At 37.2% G+C, this 21,355-nt stretch overlaps 1 protein-coding gene across 2 annotated transcripts in view; it reads left to right on the plus strand.

Annotated features, from left to right (window-relative positions):
* The window catches only part of LIN52 (lin-52 DREAM MuvB core complex component), an 81,772-nt gene that overhangs the window by 26,355 nt on the left and 34,062 nt on the right, over positions 1-21,355 (plus strand). Inside the window, exon 6 of one of the 2 annotated variants that reach the window (XM_081156425.1) lies at positions 7,367-7,428. The exons of the other annotated variant lie outside the window; for it this stretch is intronic. Coding sequence (XP_081012551.1) covers positions 7,367-7,395 — 29 coding nt within the window. The 3' untranslated portion in view covers positions 7,396-7,428. The remainder of the gene's footprint in view (positions 1-7,366; positions 7,429-21,355) is intronic. 2 annotated transcript variants of the gene reach the window in all.

Below are 21,355 nucleotides of genomic sequence, written 5' to 3' on the forward strand. Positions count from 1 at the left end.
ATTCTTATTCTAGTATCAAATGTAACAGTCCTTTAAAGTCTCCTTTGGAATGTTGAAAAGAGATCAAATGAAACCTTCAGAATTATTATTTATTGAGGAAAAAGAAACCTCCAATTTCATTCATCTATTGTAGCTCCACTTTCTCATTTTAATGCTCTGTCCACAGTGGTGATGGTAAAGATGTCCTGCACCTACAGAGATGGCAGTGGGAGATGGGACATAACCTTTCCATTTATTGCTTCTTGCAATTTGGCCTGTTTTTAGATAGAATCACTCTGTGGGTGCTTCTAGTGGAGAGCAAAGGAAATCAAGGTAGCAGCAAGAAATCAGCATTTACACACGACGGTGAATTGGCTAATTTTAACATGCAGTTAGTTAAGAAATGATTACAGCCTGAGGAGTCATGACCTCAACTTTTCATCAGCTCCATTGGATTGTGCCTCAGTTTGGAAATGAAGGAGGTATGCGGGAAGTTTTAATTGTACCTGTGTGATTTATCCCTAGTCAGCTCTTTAATTTCTTCTGGCTGTCTGAGGTTTCCGACATGCTGTAAATTTCCCCAAGTTTTTCATTATCTGCAATTTCTTTATGACTCGTGAATCGGAGTGGAGAGAGAGTGTGGATTTACAGCAGAGATAAACATGTCTATAAAGTCTGTATCTGTGTCAGTAATTGTACTGCTGTCAGTGACTGTCCTGTTTTACAGGCCTCTCTTGGGAAAGGAACAGGCTTCACTACCTGCAGCACTGAAGTGCTTGCTTTGATTTGCACTAACTTGCTGGGAGATTAAGTAGGAGTGAATGGTATAGGATAGAAATTATACTAGACTTTGGCCTCTCTAATTTGTTTGTTTGTTTGTTTGTTTGTTTAAGGTCAGATAACTTTATGTTGGATAACTGTGTTGAAAATACAACATGGATAATGTTTATTTTCTAAGTGAAAATGCATCTTTATATTGATATGGTAGATGTGAAAAATCCTTTCTAACTTCATTTTGTGCAATGCCTTTAAGATGACTTTCCTCTCTATCACTTGATCGTTAAACTTGGGTCATCTTTGAATCTTTCCATTTTCCTTTTCTTAGAATTAAAATAATTTCTCTTTCAGAATATTCATTCCTCCTCTAGAGTGGGGTCAGCTGGAGTTTTGATGATGATTACATCAACTATTAATGGCTCTTTCATGACTGCTTGAAGTGGTGCGCTCTCAACACATTCTTTTCACCATTTTCTTCTTTCCCATCATGCCAAGCCATGTTCTTCATGGAGTAAGCTTGTCAAGTTCCACTGTTAACTAATTATAGTTTGGGAAAACTTCTAGTATATGGCTTACTAGGTCTGACTTAACGAACATACAAAATAAACTAAAAAAACCAAAAACAAATAAAATCTCGTCATCCTTTTATGCTGTAAATTCTTTGATGTTGTAAACTCCCTGTTTCATTTTATGAATTAAAAAAATTTTTTTCTTTAATGAATGCCATATTGGAAGTGTTTGACATCCTTTACTTTTTTTCTTTTGTCTTTTATCTATTTTATACAATCTGATTGTAAGCACAGTAAGTTTGGACTAAGTTAAGTTTTACCTCTGTGCCTATTCAATTTGTCAAAAGTAGAGTAAGACGTCTGTCTAGGTCTGACTATAGAAATAAGCTTTCTGATTGCTCAAGTTGAAAGGCTTTTATTACTAAGACTATCTCCTCTCAGAAAATAGTTTTGGGGTGGGAAAGTATAGTATTCTAGCTTTGCAGGGGAAGCATTTTTTTCTCCTGGTTTGAGGGAAAATAGTTTATGGTTGTCTGTTTCTGTTTCTGCTGCTGTCAGCTGTCAAATTCGCTAAAAACAAGAGTTGAATTAGCCAACAGCCTCAGCTTTGGAGGATAATGGCATTACCAAAGAAAAGAGCAGCACAATAATTATTTGAATACAAATTTGTGTACCTGCTATTCTCTGAAATGGCTCCACAGCAGGAACTGATAACTTTGTAGTAAAGCATTAACGTAGACACAGGAGAAGGATTTGGTAACATGTCTCTGGATTGGAAAAGGACGGGAGTTTCTTTCTCATCATCCTTAATCAAGCTGAGAATGGGGTCCAGGATAGCCAGGCTTGAAACTGAAGGGAGGGCTGGAGTACTGATCTGTTAACCACTTATAGAAGGGATCATCTTGGGTGAAAACCTCATGTAGTGTTTTACTTTTTTTAAGATCCCATCTTTGAAACTATAGGTTAAAAAAAATTATTTCAGATTATCCAGTAAGTGGACATTAATCCCAGAAATAAGTCAGGAATTCCCCTCTTCACTAATTTAAGAAGAATGCCATCAAGTCTCCTTTACCTTTGGTAGTTCATTATGAAAACATTTTAAATACCCAGTGAGCCTCTCTCTATATGTATATACTATTTTTTTCTCCTTGAACTATTTGGAAGTAAATTTTAGACATTGGGCACTTTACCCCTAAATATTTCAGAACACATCTGTTATGAATAAGACAGTTTCCTACATAACAGCAATTGCAAAATAACTAATGTTATTTGTCCTTCCACATTCAGAATCCCTTAATCATTTCTAAAAATCCTGTGTAGCTTTTTTAAAACCAAGATCTGCCCTAGCCAGTTTGGCTCGGCGGTTAGAGTGTCTACCCACAGACTGAGGGTCCTGGGTTCGGTTCCAGCCAAGGGCACGTAGTTTGGTTGCAGGCTGGATTCCAGCCCCGGTTGGGGAGTGTGCAGGAGGCAACCAATTAATGTGTCTCTCGCACATCGATGTCTCTCTCTCTCTCCTTTCCACTCTCTCTGAAAAGCAATGGAGAAAATATCCTCCAGTGAGGATTAAAAAAACACACCAAGATCCAATTAAGGTTCAGGCATTGTAACTGTCAATACATTCTTGATAGAACATTTAAAGCTAAATTCTTAATAAATATTTACTAGTTTTTTTTCTTATGGTGAACATACATTTACTCAAATGACTATCATGATCCTGTAGAATATTGAGTTTCAAGTTCTTCTCTACAACAAGCCTGCTTTTTCAAGCTTTAATCTATTTCTGGTATTCTGCCCTTCTCCTAACCAAATTAGCTGTAGAATTGATCTTTTCTCCAATAACTACTCCACTGTGCAGTTAGAGTAATATTTTTGAAAGTTCAAAAATTGACATGTGACCTAATTCCCTACTTAAAATCCATCAGTGGCCTCCCATTACTCTTAGGATAAAATAAAAACCCTTTAATTTGGCCTTACAGCTCTTCATGATCCGGCTTTTCTCACACCAGGCTTTCCTCTCTGTGCGTGGGTTCTAAATTCCGAAAGAGGAAAAAATGAAGTAAAAAATTGGGGGAACACCTCTTAGAACACGTGAAGTTTGAAGTGGGAATGACGGCTAATATTTGCATATGGGAGGAAGGAAGACAGTTCAGACTGGGAAGCAATTTTTGACTATGGATTGAGTACTAAAAAGTTGGAAAAGGGAAGAGCTAGATGATGGAAAGCCTGAAGGAGGAGACTGAGGAATTATTTTTCAAAAGCCTGATAGAGCCCTGGCTGGTTTGGCTCAGGCCCGTGGTGTGAAGGGTCTGGGGTTCGATCCCAGCCAAGGGCACATACCTCGGTTGCAGGCTCTATCCCAGGCCCTGGTCAGGGCATGTGCGGGAGGCAACCAATTGATGTCTCTCTCACATTAATATTTCTCTCTCTTTCTCCCTTCCACTCTCTCTGAAAAGCAATGGAAAAAAATATCCTCAAGTAAGGAGGGGGGGGAGGAAGCTTGATGGAAGTCCCCAGAGAGAATTGAAGGGTACAGTGATGGGTCCAAGAGACTACCTAGGAAGCTGTTGCAGTTCAAGAATGCAATGACTGCTTGTCCTGGATAGGACAGTGTGAATGCAAAGGAGGAGGGGAAAATAAATATAAAATTGTAGCAGACTAGAGAGACACAAGAGTCAAAATGATTTCAAGATTTTAAGCCCCTGTAACTCAGAGAATACATTTAGGGTAGAAGTGGAATATGCATTATAAAACATCAGTTTTGTTTGCTAAAGTGTTGGTAAAGCATCTTTGAAATGAATAACTTAAACAATTATCAGGTTTATAGGCTAAAAGATTGTGAATATCAGGTCTATTAGTTAAAATGAGTTCAATACATGTAATAAGAAATTGAAAATAATTGTGGCTTATACAAGGTAAAATTTCCTTTTTTCCCCCCGCAGAAATGAAGGCTGGAGGTGGACGGGTCAGGCTGGTAGGGCAGCTCCACAGTGTCATCAAGGACTAAGGCTTCTTTCTTTCCATTCCTCTTTCGTAGTGCATGGCTTCCTTCTAAAGGATACCTCTGGTCTAAGACGACTGCTAGAGCTCTAGCCATCAAGCCTGAGTTGTAGGCCGGAAGGTGGGAAGGGAGAAGGGCAAAAAAGGGGATTCCACAAAGCTGACTCCTTTCCCTTTAAGCAGCCTGCCTGGAAGTCGTAGAGAACATGGGCATCTGGACCAACCTAGCTGCAAAAAAATGTAATCTTTTATTCTGGGCTTTAATTTTGCTTGCTAAAAATTGTTGTTTTGTTAATAAGGAGGAAGGAGAGAATGAGGATTGGGATAGGCAGCCAATGTTCTCTGCCACTGGGAACAAGAGACCTGTGCAAGAGCAATGATTGATCAATAGAAGCAGAAGAATGTGAGGTAATGGTTATGTTGAGAAGCTCACATCAGTGATCTTAGAGGTGTGTGTATGGATATTAATATGTGAATTGGACTTCATTCTTATAATTTGTTGATTATCTTGTGTGAATTATATAAAATGGTTAGAGATTGATTCTGTTTTCTTATGTCTGGTACTCCATAAATAAGTGAATATATGCCCAACCAGTCCTTTAAGAGATCTTGCAGTTTTTTATTTTTTATTTTTCGACTATTTTTCAAAAGAATAAACATTAGAACATCTCAGCAAACTACCCAAGAAATCATCAGCTTTTAATAATGGCCATTTTTAGTGGTTAGCTTTTTAGTATTTGTATTCTACTTCTGAGTAGAATCTGCTGTAGATATTTCTAGTTATGGAGAAGAGAAACACTTGGTTCTCTGATTTCCATATATTTACTAAAACAGATTTGAAATTACAAAAAAAAAAAAAAAGATTGTTTAGGTAAAATGATTTTTTATGCGGTTAGCCTGACTAGTGATCCAAGGGCTGATTTTTATTTTCACTGTGTCTCACATAGCCTTGATTATAATAGGCTACTGGTATTAATGAATGAATAATTGGATTATTTCTGAAATCCTATATGATATAGGCTTTGGTGATATTTAGAAGTTAAAGGAAAAAAAATAATTAAAGTCTAAAAACAACCCCCCCACACAAAAGAAGTTAAAGGTAGTCTGTACTGTTTAGCATAATAAAATTTGCTAGTTAAAAAATGGCTAATTAAAAACTTTTTTTATATATATAAAACATTAACATAATTATATGTTATATAATTAATAAGCTCGTTTTATAATGGCTTTATTGCTAATTTAGGAAAAAAATCTAACTCCTAAGGATACTTTTCAGCAAAATACATGGAAATAGGTAAATTCATTTAGAAGCATTTTTTGAAACTTAGCTTAAATAATGCTAGGTTTATGCTACTAAAAATCGGCATTTTACTCTTAAGATTTTAAGATGACCCCTTACAAAGTAGCACTTTGCTGCAGAATATGCATAATTTTGCCCTACTTATGGTGAGTGGATTCTCATCCTCTCAATAGGATCAATATCAAGCCAACCTTCTTTACCTCCTCTATCCATATTAAACCTGTCTTGGAAAGAGTCTGTTTATTGGATAATATAGCTACACCGGGGCTCTATGACAATATCTTTTGCTGCCTCATTAACTCTGGAGCATTTGAACAAGATAAAAATGCCCTAAAGCCTCTTATCTGATGTCTGGTGTAACCTACTGAAAGCAGGAGTGCCATTAGTTTATGTTAGAAATCAAATGGCCCTCTCCAGCGCAGGAAGTACTGATTAAACCTGAAGTGTCCCTGGAGGACTCTACAGCTGTCAGAGGGGTGTTGGCTCTCCCTCACCAAAAGGGAAATCTGGGCCAGAGGGCTCAGTGGGGCGGTGCTTTAAGAACTCGCACGTGGCTGCCCCAGCTGTTCTGCTTTGCCTAATGAATTGTTTTACAAGAAGAGGCTGGGTATTGTCATCACAAGCTGCCTGCCTTAGGGACTGGAGCAGGCCAAATAATAAGTAATGTTAGTGATGGTAATTGAAATGTGATGGCTCTCCTGGGAGATTTACAGCTCTGGAGCTGGTTGGCACTTGTGGATTGTCTTGTCCTCCCAAGGCCCTATTTGAAATGTGCCTTATTTTTTTTTCTTTTCAGTTTTGTATACTATTGTGTGACTTTTTTCTCTCCTCCCCACTATAGAAATTCATTGAGAGAAGCAGTTTTAGAACCATTATAGTGACTTTAAGTAGAAAGGGAACAACTTTGACTTTTTCTTTTATTTATTATTATTTTTTATAATTTTTTGATGGGAGAGAGAAATGCAACCATAAATAAGGGCCACCACATTTAGTCTCTTGGGGTACCACTGCAGAGATCTCTCTAGGCTTTTAAAGGAACATTTTAAATTTATACAATAGTATGGAAGACTATAAAGTGAAAAGTAAAACCCTTACCTTCTGAACTTATTAGAAGTAAGCACCACCAACACTTTCTCCATGAACACTTTCAGACATTTTCTACACATAATCAAGTTTATATATGTTACCACATTCAGACGAGAGCATAATATAATGTACTGTTTTGTGACTTGTGTTTTTTCACCCAACAATATATCTTGGAATCTTTCCACAGCAGTACATATAGATCTGCCTCATTTCCCAGTTGCTACATAGAATTTCACTGGATGTACCATTTCTAGACTCTTAGTAGATAGTTTGACTTAGACCTTATGAGTGAATAATTATTATACCAACTGGTTACACTCACTGATTTGTGTTCTGTGGTTTACTTGTGATTTTACACGAAGTCATTTTCCTTTTGTTCCAGGTCTGTACATATGTGTAGTGATAATGCACCCTGCTGGTTTGTTGTTTTTTTAAAGTAAATTTTTTGCTTAGTTAAATGAGAAGTATTCTGTCCCAGATAGGTAGGGGAAAAACAAATAGCTTTTGATGGATGTTAAAGGCATTGACTGGAAGCTTCCTCCAAAGTTGAATGAGTGTTTTCTCCCTTAATTTTCTACTTCAGAAGCTCCAAGAATCAAGTTATGAATGCATTAATGGACGTGGGAAATGATTTGTCAGCACGTGGAAATGAGGACTTAGGTTTCTTGTGTAACAGCTTGGCTAACAAAGCAAGTTTGTGTCTCATGAACTTTAGGGGCCTTGCTGGGAGTGGCAGTGTGTTGAATGAAGCAAAGCAATTTTCCAGGAGCATTTCAGGTCAGTGATGGGAGAAATCAGTTGTCTTCTCAGACAAACAGAAACCTAATTTTAGTTGCACTGTCTTCAATAGAATCCATGCAAATTGAGTGGTAGAAATTTTCACTTCTATCAAAAACAGGAGCATTGTATTTCTTTAGACTCATTTTCTCAACACTTCAAAGTTCTGATTTGCCTAAATATTATTGAAGAGATGTCATACTAATAAATTGTAAAATTCAACTAGTTTTTGTTTTAGGTTTCTTATATGATGTTTTTCCTATCTTTGATGTTAGTCATTTGAATTGATGCACAATGCTTAACTTAATAACTGGAGGCTATTATTAATAACAGTTATTTTGTTTACCTGATTTACTTCTTGTCCAAGCCTTCAGTAGATTCTTGGAAGAAACAGGTATACAGAGTTTTCAGGGACTTTCGTGGGCTATCAGAGGTCTTCCAGACCTGCGCTGTTCAAAACTGTAGTCACTAGCTGCACATAGCTATTTAAAGTTAAATTAATTAAAATTAAGTAAAATTGCCAGGCAGGTGTGGTTCAGTGGTTGAGCATCCACCTATGATCCAGGAGGTCAAGGTTCGATTCCCGGTCAGGGCACATGCCCAGTATGGGACGTGTAGGAGGCAGCCGATCAATGACTCTCGCATCATTGATGTTTCTATCTCTCTCTGCCTTTCTCCCTTCTTCTCTCTGAAATTAATAAACATATATTTTTAAAAATTTAAACAAAATTAAAATTTTAATTCCTTAATTGCACTAGCAAATGCTCAGTAGCCACATGTGGCTAGTGGCTACCATGTTAGGTAGCACAACAGAACATTTCAACTGTACAGCACTTCTCTAAACTAAAGGTTGGCAAACTGTGGCCCACAGCCTGTTTCTGTGTTCCCTGGGAGTTAAGAATGGTTTTTACATTTTTAAAGGGTTGTAAAAATAAAACAAAAAACAAAAGTATATGAGACAGAGACTAAGTCTGGCCCGCAAAGCCTAACATATTTACTATCTGGCACTTCACAGGAAGAATTTGCCAACCCTTGGATCTATGCCTGTTTTTCTTGATGACATTTCAGCTTTCTGATCAAGTTAGGTTAGGGTTTTGCTTAAGCCATCAGAAGATTGTGAATCTATTAAGCAAATTAGGCAAATTTAGGAGCTGAGTTTCTTACTATAGGTAGACTATGGAATGAGTCCAGAGCTTACACAAATCAGTTCCCTGGAGCTAGCACAAGTGGGATGAGCTTTGAAATATGTAAAATTGTTTGTAGTATAAATGATTAACTTGCAACGGCGTTGTGAATAATGCCACAGTCTAACAGAACAGCATTCTGATTTTGTACACTATTTTCTGTCTTTTAAGTCCTGTCTTCTCCCATCTTACACTGAAGGAAATAGAATGAATACATTTCAGCAAATGCAGTTGACCTTTCAACAAAGAATTTACCATGAAGGTTTTTAACTTCAAATTATTTTTAACTCAAATTATTTTAGTCAATCTCTCCTAGAAAGAACGAAGCAAAAAGATTCTTCTGCTGGTATTCTCAGCATCTGAGAGATAATTTTCTCTTGCCAAATGTAGCTCTAACAATTTCTCATTAAATGTTAGGCTTATGAAATCTGCCTATAAAATGAGCATCTGGCACTTGTGTGGTAAATTAGAGAGCCAACTTGTTGCTTTCAAGCTTAGACCTTGACATTCGTGAGAGAACATTGTGCATTCCCAAGTTTGTGATAACACATAGCATATCATTTTTGCTCTAAAATGCAGTAAGGTATGGTTGAAAATAATTGTTACCCCTTTGGGTTTTTTATGTGCATTATTCCATAATTAGAAGTAATTAAAGTAATTCTCCCACTAATAAATGTTATACTAAAATATATTGAATTATTAGTAGAAACATTAACTTGAATTTGTCTGAAACTTCAGATTCAAGATAGTGATGTCATATTATTATGGACTGTGTGGTAAGGTCATGAAATGTACTGAACCAGCCTGGCCGGGTGTGGCTCAGCGGTTGAGCACCAACCTAGGATCCAGAAGATCGCAGTGCGATTCCCGGTTAGGCACATGCCTGGGTTGTGGGCTCGATTCCCAATCGGAGGCGTGCAGGAGGCAGCTGATCAATGACTCTCTCATTATTGATGCTTCTATCTCTCTCTCTCCCTCTCCCTTCCTCTCTCCGAAATCAGTAAAGATATATATATTTTTAAAATGTACTGAACCACAGAAAAAGTCACATTTCAACGTTAGCCTTGGAGAAAAAGGCAAATGGTAGGAGAGATAGGGGAAATAATTGTGAAACAGTATCCTGAGAAGGAACCTTCATGAAGTGATACCTTCTTTCTAAAGAATGCTATGAATGGTAGCTGTGTTTTGCTTTTATTCCCTGGTACAGATTTTATTACTTAAAGCTCTGTTTATGGATTATAACTGGTTGTGGTGTCAATTAGTAGTTTCCCATGTTAAACTCGGACTAAATTTATGAAAAAAAAACACAAATTTCTTGTACCTCTTTAGCGTCATCCTCTTTGCCATTCTTTGCCAAACCATCCCTAAGCCTTCCTTTTTCAGTTTTTCATGTTACTTTATGAATGTCCTCCACAGGCCTCACCAGTATTAACTGTTCGCTCCTCTTCGTCTTCTGTGAAAATGATCTCCTTGAAGTATACACTGCCTCTTCTTTAAGACATGCCAATAAGCATCTATCCTTTTGGATCACTTGATCTCCAGTAAGAGATTCCATAGTATTTCCTGTATAATCAAGGGTATGCCTCTCTAAAGCTGGTTCTTACCAAGTGTGAGATCTTAGCCTGTGGCATTTTATGATGCCAGTTAAAGTATAGCAAAGTTATATGCCTTGAGCTTTTGTTTTAGACCCCAGTTGAAAAATCAGAATCATTAAGGGGAAGGAACATCACCTCCAGATTTAGAGTTGCAAACTATAGTCATTAAGGACGGCCTTACACATTGTCCATGATGGAAAGAACCTAAAATTTAAGCTTTTGAGAAATTAGCTATTTCTCCACTTCTGGCATAAAGTATTTATAAAATCAGAACAAAAAACGTTGCCCTGCATTCAAGATTTTTTTTGTCTATCAATGTTTGTCTTGGGGTTCTCAGATTAGTAGGGCAAACTTAATTTTTTTTTATAAAGTCTGTGCATTATTACAAAGTAAATAAGTTAGTTTGACCTTGAACTCCATAAGCTCTATAAGTAAATTATATGAGAAAAAGAAAGCAAAGAAATGAAACCAAGAAGCCCCCACAAATGTGAATAAGTCCATTATAAGCGTGTTCCTACCTGAAGGCTTTTTTTTATATACCCTGATTTTGTATTCCACTTCTTCAATTTGTGAATGAGTGCCTTCTACCTTATTCTTTCCCAAGGTAGATTTGAAACAATCTGATCGTCCTTGGTACTGGACTCTACTATTTCTTATGATTTAGATGTTATCATAATAAATAAACATTTATTTATGGCCTACTATGAAGAGCAATGTGCCAGACCCTGGATGTAAAAAATGCATAAACTCCTCTCAAAGCACTTATAATCTGATTTGGGTGACAAGGCAAATGTGTAAAAAGATCACAGTACAAGAAAGCATGTACTAAGTGCCAATTGAGCACCTACCATAGGAGAAATGAGAGATTACAGTGGGCTGAAGGTGGATGGATAGAGTCTAAAAATGTGGTAAACTAGAAGAAATGAAAGAAAGAAATCTTATATATGATCATTGGCAAATTAATTTCCTCCTCAGTGTAAGATTCCGTGTAAAATGTAACACTCCATGTAGCAGTTACTATTTGATTAACCTGCACAAATCCTTTTTTTTCTTCTCATACCCATTTCCCTTGTTGACAACCTAGTTTGCTAGTACAGTAAAAGGCATCATTTGTCTGTCCACATAAGGACCAGTAATTAAGTAGTTAGGAAGGCAAAGTAACCTTACATCATAATTTGGCCTCCCAGCCACCCTGATAGGCCTGTAAGTGGCAACAAAAAGATAAGAAAGTGACCACATCAAACATGTCCTGCCTAGACTGTTTGACCTGCACCTTGACAATGGTGTTGATTATTTCTGTTTTCTATTCTGAATGAATTTGCTACCCATCAGAGTCTCAAGACCCTTAATTTAAAAAAATATATATTGGTTTATTTTTAGTCTTCTACATGCTAAATGTTAACCTCCTTATGACATGCAGTGATGATTTCTGAATTTTCATTAGGCGCAATTCATTGTTGAAGCACTGAAGCAGTTGGTTACTATTGCAGCTAATTCTTATTTCAATAAACAAGAATTTTTAAAAAAAGATTAGCAGAACAGTTTTTAAAATTCACAGTAGCACTCATGTATATCAGTTCTGGCTTGGCAGACTTTGACCCAGGGCTGTGCAGTGTTTTATTACCCTCAGGCACATAAGGACACGTACTTACAGCACCACTTTTGTAGCAGATATTTTTATAACTCTACAAAATGATTAGACTGACGTAGAGCAATTCTCTAAATTCATAGGTATTAAAATATTCTGGCAGCTGTCTCCTTTTTACCTTTAAGTCGAGCCATCATGATGAGATAAGACTGTACCAAGCCTGATCAGTACATGAATGAAGTTAGGCACGGTATTCTCACATTATTGACAAGAGTCTTTGTCATTATGAATAGGAGACATCTTAGAGGAGGGGTTCTCATTATACTAATTCCCATTTAATTCTAGTGATATTCTTGTTTTTCAGAAAACTCTTTCCTTCAAAACACATTTCATATAACCAGATGGGAAGGAATTTATGGTATAAAAATGCCTCTGATTTCTAAGTGAAACAGCTTAGATTGTGCTAAAAAGAAACATACAGTAGCGCCCTGGCTGGTGTGACTCAGTTGGTTAGAGCATCATCCCTCGCACCAAAAAGGTTGCTGGTCTGATTTCCAGTCAGGGCACATGCCCAGGTTGCAGGCTCGATCCGCAGTGGAGGGCACACAGGAAGCAGCCGATTGGTGTTCCACGTCTCACATCGGTGTTTCTCTTTCTCTCTCCCTATGGCTTTCTCTCTCTCTTAAAAATCAGTAAGAATATTTTTTTAAAAACCAAAACATACAATACCTTTACTGGGAGTTTGAGGTGTTGATAGGGTTAAGAGAGTGTTTGGGAGAACCTGGATGGAAGAAACCTGCTGGCAAGTTGGTATTGCAGTGACATGGGATACAGATTTTTTTGTTCTCAACATAGGCTTCTAGCAACCCCTGGACTCTAGGTCATAGTCCTTAAGGGGGTGCCAAGAGTCTGGGAAGGTCTCTTTTTTTTTTTTTTTTTTTTAAGTCTCATGTTATGATCTCAACAACTCTGACCTCTCCTCCCCTAAATACTTCTTATGTACTTCCAAGTGTCTCAGATTCTTTTAACTGGGAACAATATACAATTGAAAGATTTGCCCTTTGCTGAGAAATATGAGACTTTAAATGGCAAGTGATTATTGGTACAACCATTTTAGAAAATTGTTAGGCAGTATCTACTAAGGCTGATCATATATATTCCCTATGACCCAATAATTCCAGTGCTATATAGGAATAGAAATGCAAACATTTGTATGTCAAAAGATGCATACAAAAATATTCAGAGCAGCACTATTTATAACAGATCCAAACTAGAAACAATCCAAAAGTTCTTCGACTGAATAAATAATGATATATTCATTCAATGGAATACTATATAGCCATGAAAATAAGCAAACTATTGCTACCTGCAATAATATTAATGAGTTTCAGGAACATAACACTGAGTAAATGAAGCTAGACACAAAAGAATACATATTATACAATAGCAGTTACATAATGCTCAAAACAAGCGAAGCTAATCTATGGTTATATAAATCAAAGTATTGGTTGCACTGGGGTTATGGTGGTGTCTGGAAGGGGGCATGAGGAGGGAGGCTTCTTGGGTGCTGGTAATGGTTCTCTATATAGATGTATGTGGTAGTTACACAGATGTGTTCGTTTTGTGAAAATCCTCACATGTATACTTATGATTTGTCCATTTTTCTACGTGTATATACTTTAAAAAGTTAATTAGAAAAAATATTTTTAAAGACAAATAGTGGCTGAGATAAAAAATGAAACTAACTTATTCTGAGTCTTAATAGCTAGCTAGTCAGCCCTTAAAGGGAAGTGAGAGCTCTCAAAGCCTTTCTGCTTTGATATGGGAAGCTCATGAAAGGAGATTATTAAGTATTAGTTTTCCAGCCAGTCAGGAAAGAGGATGTTGAAGAGGAAGGGAACCAACCCCCCAGATTTCAAAATACTGCTTAGAGCAGACCTTATATAATTGGATAAGAATAATAGGTATTGTTTTCTGGGGTATTTTTTATGATGGGTAGCTGTGAATATATACAACTTCTTGTGCCTTAAAAGTTTGCTTTTAACATCAACATCCTTAGTATTAAAATTTTTGTTCCTGGAGAATCATTAAATGAGATAGCACTGTGATAGGGAAAGACTGGTGATGACTGTTATTCAGTAGATGGCAGTATTCCCTTTAAAGTTTTTAGTTAAAATGTAGGTACATGAGGGTAACTCTTAGCAAATTTTTTTTGGTAAGAGTGATAAAGGGACAAGTAGACGAGAAAGAACATTTTAATCTTTTTGTTCATTTGTAGTCTCGTGTATTACTATTTTGAATGAACCAACAAGATTTAGAGTCCACAAATAGGATATATTTTTCCACATAAAACTCTAGAATGCCTGCAAGAGCAAGTTTTTAAATGGATTATTGCTGTAAGTGGGTGTTAATGGATAGAATATTCAGAAAGGATTTGGGCAGAGTTTTTTTTCTTTTCCATCTTATATTTAGGGTTAAGTGTATGTTAAGATTGAGATCTTGACTAACCGCTTTGGACAAAATATCAGTGAAATTTATTGATGAGGTTAGGATGCACTTGAGTGTAAATTAAAAGAAAAATTAAAGTGATTAACCAATATGTTTTTGTTGGTTATTTTAATACAAATCAAATGTTATTTGAATAGTCTCTCTTTTTTCATAATGAAATTTTCTTAACATTATAATACTTAATGGAAGCACTGGGATTTAAGAAATCTTGTGGCATATAGGGTTTTAGTTAGAAGGAATTTGACATGAATTAAAGTGAGAGTTATCAGCCAAAAGACTAAACAAACCCATCATGCAAAATGGGAGACCAATGAACAGACTAGAGTCAGTTGGAGACAGAAGAAATACATTCAAGTCTTGATTGCTCATTATTAACTATGGAGCTTAGGCAAATCATTTAACCTGCTTAAGTTTTCTTTTTTCTCATCTGTGAAATATAGGTGACAAATGACTGCCTTGCCTTCCCCTTCTATATAGGTTGTTAAGTGCTTCAAGTGTGTGCATTGTCTTTAAGGGTGGTGTGTTGATGTTAATGCACTCAACAGATGGATAATGACTACCTATTTACTAAGAGGTACTGTGCTAAGTGCTTTAGGTACATAGTTCCCAAAGCCTCACAACTGCATGAGTAAGTTGGACCATTGACCCCATTGTACAGTTACAAAGAATTGGGCTAGCCCAAGAGCTGTGAATCAAATTCAAAGTGTCTTTGTTATGTTATGCTATGCTTGCCATGATGTGCTTCCTTTTTTGACTTTTCTGCAGCCAGTATTTTAGAAGCCAGGGCCATACTATTTTTATGTATTGGAAAAATCATTTAAAAACATTGGCCTAGCCCTAGCCGTTTGGGCTCAGTGGTTAGAGCTTTGGCTCACAGACTAAAGGGTCCTGCATTCAACTTCGGGCAAGGGCACGTACCTCGGTTGCAAGCTGGATCCCTGGCGCTGGTTGGGGCTCGTGCAGGAGGCAACCAATTGATGTGTGTGTCTTTCACATCGATGTTTCTCTCTCTCTCTCTCTGTCTGTCTTCCTCCCTTCCACTCTCTCTGAAAAGCAATGGAAAAAATATCCTCAGGTGAGGATTAAAACAAAAACAAAAAAACGTTGGTCTTAAAAGAAAATTTTATTATGTTTTGCTTTGGAGTTATTAACAGAATCCTACTACACGCAATTATTAATTTGGGAGTGGGGATAGCTGGTGCTCCTGTATTTGAACACTTGAGCCTGTTTTTCATCTTCAGCGAAAGCACATATAAATCCTTTCTTTTTTTCTTTTTCTTTTTCTTTTTTTAATATATCTTTATTGATTTCAGAGAGAGGAAAGAAGAGGGAGAGAGAGAGAGACAGAAACATCAACGATGAGAAAATCATTGATTGAGCCCGCAACCCGGGCATGTGCCCTGACCGGGAATTGAACCCTGATCGCCTGGATCCCAGGTCGACTCTCAACCGTTGAGCCACGTTTGGCCGGGCTAAATCCTTTCTTGATGATTGAAACTCAAGGAGAGGAACAGTAACATCAACACAGTCTAAAGAGTATTAATATTTGGTTTGAGGATATGTTGATTTTCTTTACAGACACCTCCCTCAGTTATATTTTAATATAACAATTGGATTGCCTTTTTCTTTTTGAATATTTGTGTGTGAGCACATGTACACTCATTTGAGCTTTTAATGTTCTTTTTCTGTTCCAGGGTCCGTTTAGTAGTCATATTTACCTTAGGCTCCTCTTAGCTATGTCTCAGACTTTCTTTGTTTTTGATGACCTTGACAGTTTTAAGGTGCACTGTTCAGGCACATTGTAGAATATCCCTCAACGGGAATTTGATGTTTTTCTCATGATGATAGTTTGCCTTTTACGGCATCTACTAGGTTATATGGGGAGGTTGTCCTTAATCATAGTGACCTATATGAGGAAGGCAGATTAGGATTTAAAAATATTGGCTGTGGATAACCCACACAAAGATAAGTATTAACAGCTTTCTTTGTTGGCATTTAAACATTGACTACATTCTTTATATTTTTTGTATTTTATCATTTTTCAGAAGAAGCCAGCCCTAATTTGGCTTAAACCAAGAGTATAGGTTATATGGTCTGCTAATGTCCCTAAAACAGTTTCTTTTCTAATTGCATCTATTGGTGCAGTTAAAATGGGTTTTAATGTTACTCCTAAGAGCTTTATTTAATCTGTATTGGCCTCTTAATTAGTAATGGGCAATTCTGGGTGAATTGTTAATTGATTAAAATTGCAGAAATTATACACAAAGTCCTTCTGTCACTGCAGCCTAGAACAGTATAAGATTAAAGCAGGACTTGGTTTAGTTACTATTCTAAGATGAATGCTTGAAAAGTATTATTTTAGTGGTTTTGGTTTGTATTCCAGTCTGGTGTTGGTTTTAACTTGGCTAAGAATTATTGTCTTTTAACTCACTAAGGTCCTCAATTCTACTCCATTAAGGGCCACTTTTCTGCCAATCAAAAGCAGCATCCCTGAGATTGATTTTTGTTACAGTGGGTACTAATGGCTGCCTAGTGACAACATTTCAAACTCTTTTATGTAAACAGAAAGCAATCAAATAAGTACTAATCCAAGGATTATGCAGACCCAAATCCCGTGGCCAGGAGAAGAATCTCTGCAGTGTATGTCCCTGGCTCTCTGCCTTCTGGTGGCAAGCAGCCCCTCTTCTTCCTGGAGAGCTCGCTTGCTGCTTGTGCTGCCTGTTAGATTGCAGTATGCTAAGACCAAAACACTCCTGCAGCTCCTGAATGGAATTCAAAAAGACACTTACATTTCCATAAATAAATTAGGAATTCAGTGGTTTCTTCGGGCTAATCAGGGCTGGCTGATAAACCTTGCTAGCTGTTTAATAAATGAATTGTGACTGATTACCTATTAATATGGACGCCTCAGGAATTCACCCAGGGGGAAGCAAAGCAGTGAAATAGAGAGGGGCATGGCCCCTTGGGAAATCAGGGCTTCATGTTTGCAGCTTAAATATCTCTGTGAAGTATCAATAAGGAGGTAATTGAATTTTGAACACAAACATGAGTGCCGAATGGATGAAAGGGGGAGGGGGATCTGATCATCTCTTCTCTGCCCCTTCATTCTCCCCTTCCCTTTTCCTTAGAGACCACTCTAGTAAAGATAGATGCTAAATCCATTAAATAAAGATTAGACTCTGTAGTAGTAGAAAATGGCAGCTTAGCTAGATCCCCGGGCAAATTGGGGCCTTTTGCAACACAGAAAATTAAAATATACATTTTTAACAAGTGTACTATCTTCCTAGCAATAATGCTGGGCTAGCTTGTGGGGTTTGCTCCTCCTTCAGATGGGCTTTTGTTTGAGCAGATCACTTTCTCTTGTATTAATGCCAATCTTTTCTGTATTCCTGGAGCAGAAGGGGCTGGGTTTATTTATTTATTTTTAAAGCTTCTATTGAGGCTTTTCCTCTAGCATCCTGCTTGCTTGTAATCAGAGGAGTGGGAAGGAGATTAGTGTCCCATGAATTGACGGTAGATAAATGTTCCCTCCCCTTAACTGGTGGGTCCAGAAGAGCCCAATCACTTGTATTTCAGGGATGATTGGAGACTGTACAGCAAGAAAAGGGCTTACAGACTAAAATAAACATTGATGTTATAGATGCAATTTTACTTGGCTTTATTTCCTCTAGATGAGGTTATTGATTTGCTTTGTCTCCCTATTTTAAGCCATATAAAGTCATACTAATGTAGAAAAAGAAGAATTGGCATCATTAGGTTACAATCATAATACTCCTTTTTGAGCAGTAATAAAAAACAAGCATCAAGCCTTAAATACTTCGTTATCTTTATGTCAATACCCAGTATTGGCTTTTTGGACTAATCCTTGTTTATATGTCAATTACAGTTCTGATGACACTTTTCTAGGGCTTCAGTCAGTCAGTCTATCAACAAGTATTATCTGAGCATCTGTTAGGTGTATGACACTGTTAGTTGCCATAGTCACTGGTGAAAAAGTCTGTTCTTTGCTACCACAGATATGTATTAAAATACAAAGCTAATCATGTCATACTCCTATTTATAGAAGTTCTTTGGTTCCTTGAGTCCTACATGATAAAATTCACATTCCTCGGGCCTCTACAAAGGACCTTTTTAACATGAACCTAGCCTCTCCAATTTTATCTCGAAAACTTCTACTTATCCTTCAAGGCCATTTCACATCCCACCCTCTCTGGGCCTGTCTACCTATTCCCTCAAGCAGAGTTAAATTTTTATCTCTCAGTGTGGGTTCTATACTTGGGCTGTGAGGATTTCCCCATGGAAGAAAAAAATGTACAACTTCTTAGTCTCAGTAATAAAGGATTTTGTACATGATTTGCCACATGGTTTTGCAAACATTCCTAATTCTTTATTTCAACTGCAGAGGTGTCTTGCTGATAAAATTTTCATTGACTTGCCTAGTGACCCTTACTTTACTTTATAATTTAACTTTGTTTTTCAGCAATCTTTAATGTTAAGAAAGAATGTTTGTGATTCCTATCATTACTGCTACCTTAAGTTATTTATGTCTAGAGAGAAGAAATCAAACTTATTTAACCTGATTGCCACATTTCACAAATGGTCCTTAATGATTTTGAATGCTATTTCTCAAAGCCAAATAGCACAACATTTCAGAATTTCCTAGTCCTTCACAAGTTGAAAGTTACATTGATGTGCCCAGACAGTTAAAATTCTACTCCCAATTCTCTAACCTTTGCTTCCTGCCTTTTTGCTGGGCCCCAGAACTCCATCCAGCCTTACTGACAACACAGGTGTGCTGGGCCATGGAAGCAAGAATTTAAAGGCTCTGTATTGCCAGTGGTTGGATTTTAACTATTGTAAGTTTTAAACCTTATTTAACATTAATGGAATAATGCAAATAAATGGGTTTTTTTGAAGTAATAATTTTCAGTGAAGAGTGTATATTTTCATTTAATTATAAGAAATTCTGAGGTAGAAAAATCCCATTCAAATTATCCCTAAAAAATTTTAATAAATTAAAAAACATCATTGACTTTATCCCTTTAAGAAAAGACTCTCTTGGTAATTCCATTTCCTAAAGCTTTCTGATGATCTTAGCATGACCTTCATTCAATAAGATATCTCTTTCCTGCCTTTGTATATTTATAACACAGTACCCTTAGAATTAACCTACAGTGTAATGTGTGTTATGTGCTGTTGAGTCCGCTTCAATTCCTGGCAGCCCTATGAATGAGCAATGTCTACAATGTCCTGTCCTCAACAGCCCTACTCAGTTCTTGTAGATTTTTACCTATGGCTTATTTTATGAAGTCAATCCATGTTACTCCTAGGGCAATTACTGATTTAAACTTCTGTATAAGTGTGGGTAATGCTCAAGTGCCTGTCTTGTTCAGGAAGATTCTGTAGCTGTGGTTCTTAACTTAAGAGTCCATGAGTCTCCTGAAATTACAAATAAAATTATATCTGTGTGCATATGCATGCATATTTTTCTGCAGAGAGTATCCATGGCTTTTATTATATTTTTTAAAAAGATATATCTAAGAAGATATATCTCTAAAAAAGATATCACAGTCCTAATCCCAGAATGTGACCTTATTTGGAGATACAGTTTTTACAGAGGTAATCAAATTAAAATGAAATCATTAGAGTGGGTCATAATCCAATATAACTGGTGTCCTTTTAAAAAGAAGACTGCCAAGGAGAAAGGCCTGGAACAGATCCTTCCCTCACAGCCCCAAGAAGGAAGCAACCCTGCCTACCCCTTGATCTCAGACTTTCGGCCTCTAGAACTGTGAGACAATAAGTTTCTGATGTTTAAGCCACTCAGTTTATAGTATTTTGTTATGGCAACACCAGGAAACCAATACACTCTCTATCAGTTCGGATGCTTATGTCTGCAAATTATAGAAAACCCAACTAAGGTGGCTTAAAGAATAAGGATACTCCATATAACAAAAAGCCCAGGGGTACTTCATTTTCAGGATTGGTTAATTCAGTGACTCAACATTATCATCAGATACCCCTGTTAGTTCTGTCTTTCTGCTCTGCCATCTTCAGTGAATCCCTTTTATGTTGGCTTCCATCGTATTTGCAAGATAGCTGCTATGGTTTTTGACATGCTGACAACAGTATCCTAAGGTAGAAAGGGAATTAATTTTCCCCATTGCATCCTTTTAATCAGTGAGAAAAACCACAGAAACTCTGAAGCAGATTTTCCCCTCACCTGCCATTGAACAGTGTTGGCTCACTCCTATGCCTAAACCAATCCCTGTCAAGAGAAACAAGACTACCCATCTGTGGTTTAGATAGACCAATAATGGTTCACCCTTTGGGTCTGGGAAGGGGCCCAGTCTCCACTAAGTACATGATCACTGTTACTTGAATAAAACCAGGGCTTTTATAACAAAGATTAAGTGAGGAAATGGCTGTGTATAGACAACCAGCTATGTCTTCCAGTCTATTACCCCCAAAAGGTTAAGAACTAGTTTTTAAGACATGTAGCATTTCTAAAGTGACATACATAACCAGGGCTAAACTCTGCTTAGGCATCAGAGTAGGACCCATGTTTAAGAATTTCTAAGTCGCCCGGCCCGGCGTGGCTCAGTGGTTGAGCGTCGACCTAGGATCCAGGTGATCGGGGTTTGATTCCCGGTCAGGGCACATGCCCGGGTTGCGGGCTGCAGCTGATCAGTGACTCTCTCATTGATGTTTCTATATCTCTCTCTCCCCCTCCTTTCCTCTCTCTGAAGTCAATAAAGATATATTTAAAAAAAAAGAATTTCTAAGTTAATAGTAACTGAAAAGTTGGGTTTTTAAAAAACGTAATCATTCAATAAATATGTGAGTGCCTACTATGTGGACGTATTCTGCTGAGCACTGGTTATGAGGAAAGAACATTGTTGTCCAATTGGAGAGCACTAGGGAAAGCTACTTAGCTCTGACAGGGTCAAAGGAAGTAATCCTAAACAGTCTTTAAGGATGTGCAATGAGTGCTGAGGGGAGAGTGGGAGGATGGCAATTGCTCCGCAGAGCAGTGGGCCAGAAATAGTCTG

This window comes from Miniopterus schreibersii, assembly GCF_964146895.1.
Source record: "Miniopterus schreibersii genome assembly, chromosome: 1".
NCBI lineage: Eukaryota > Metazoa > Chordata > Mammalia > Chiroptera > Miniopteridae > Miniopterus > Miniopterus schreibersii.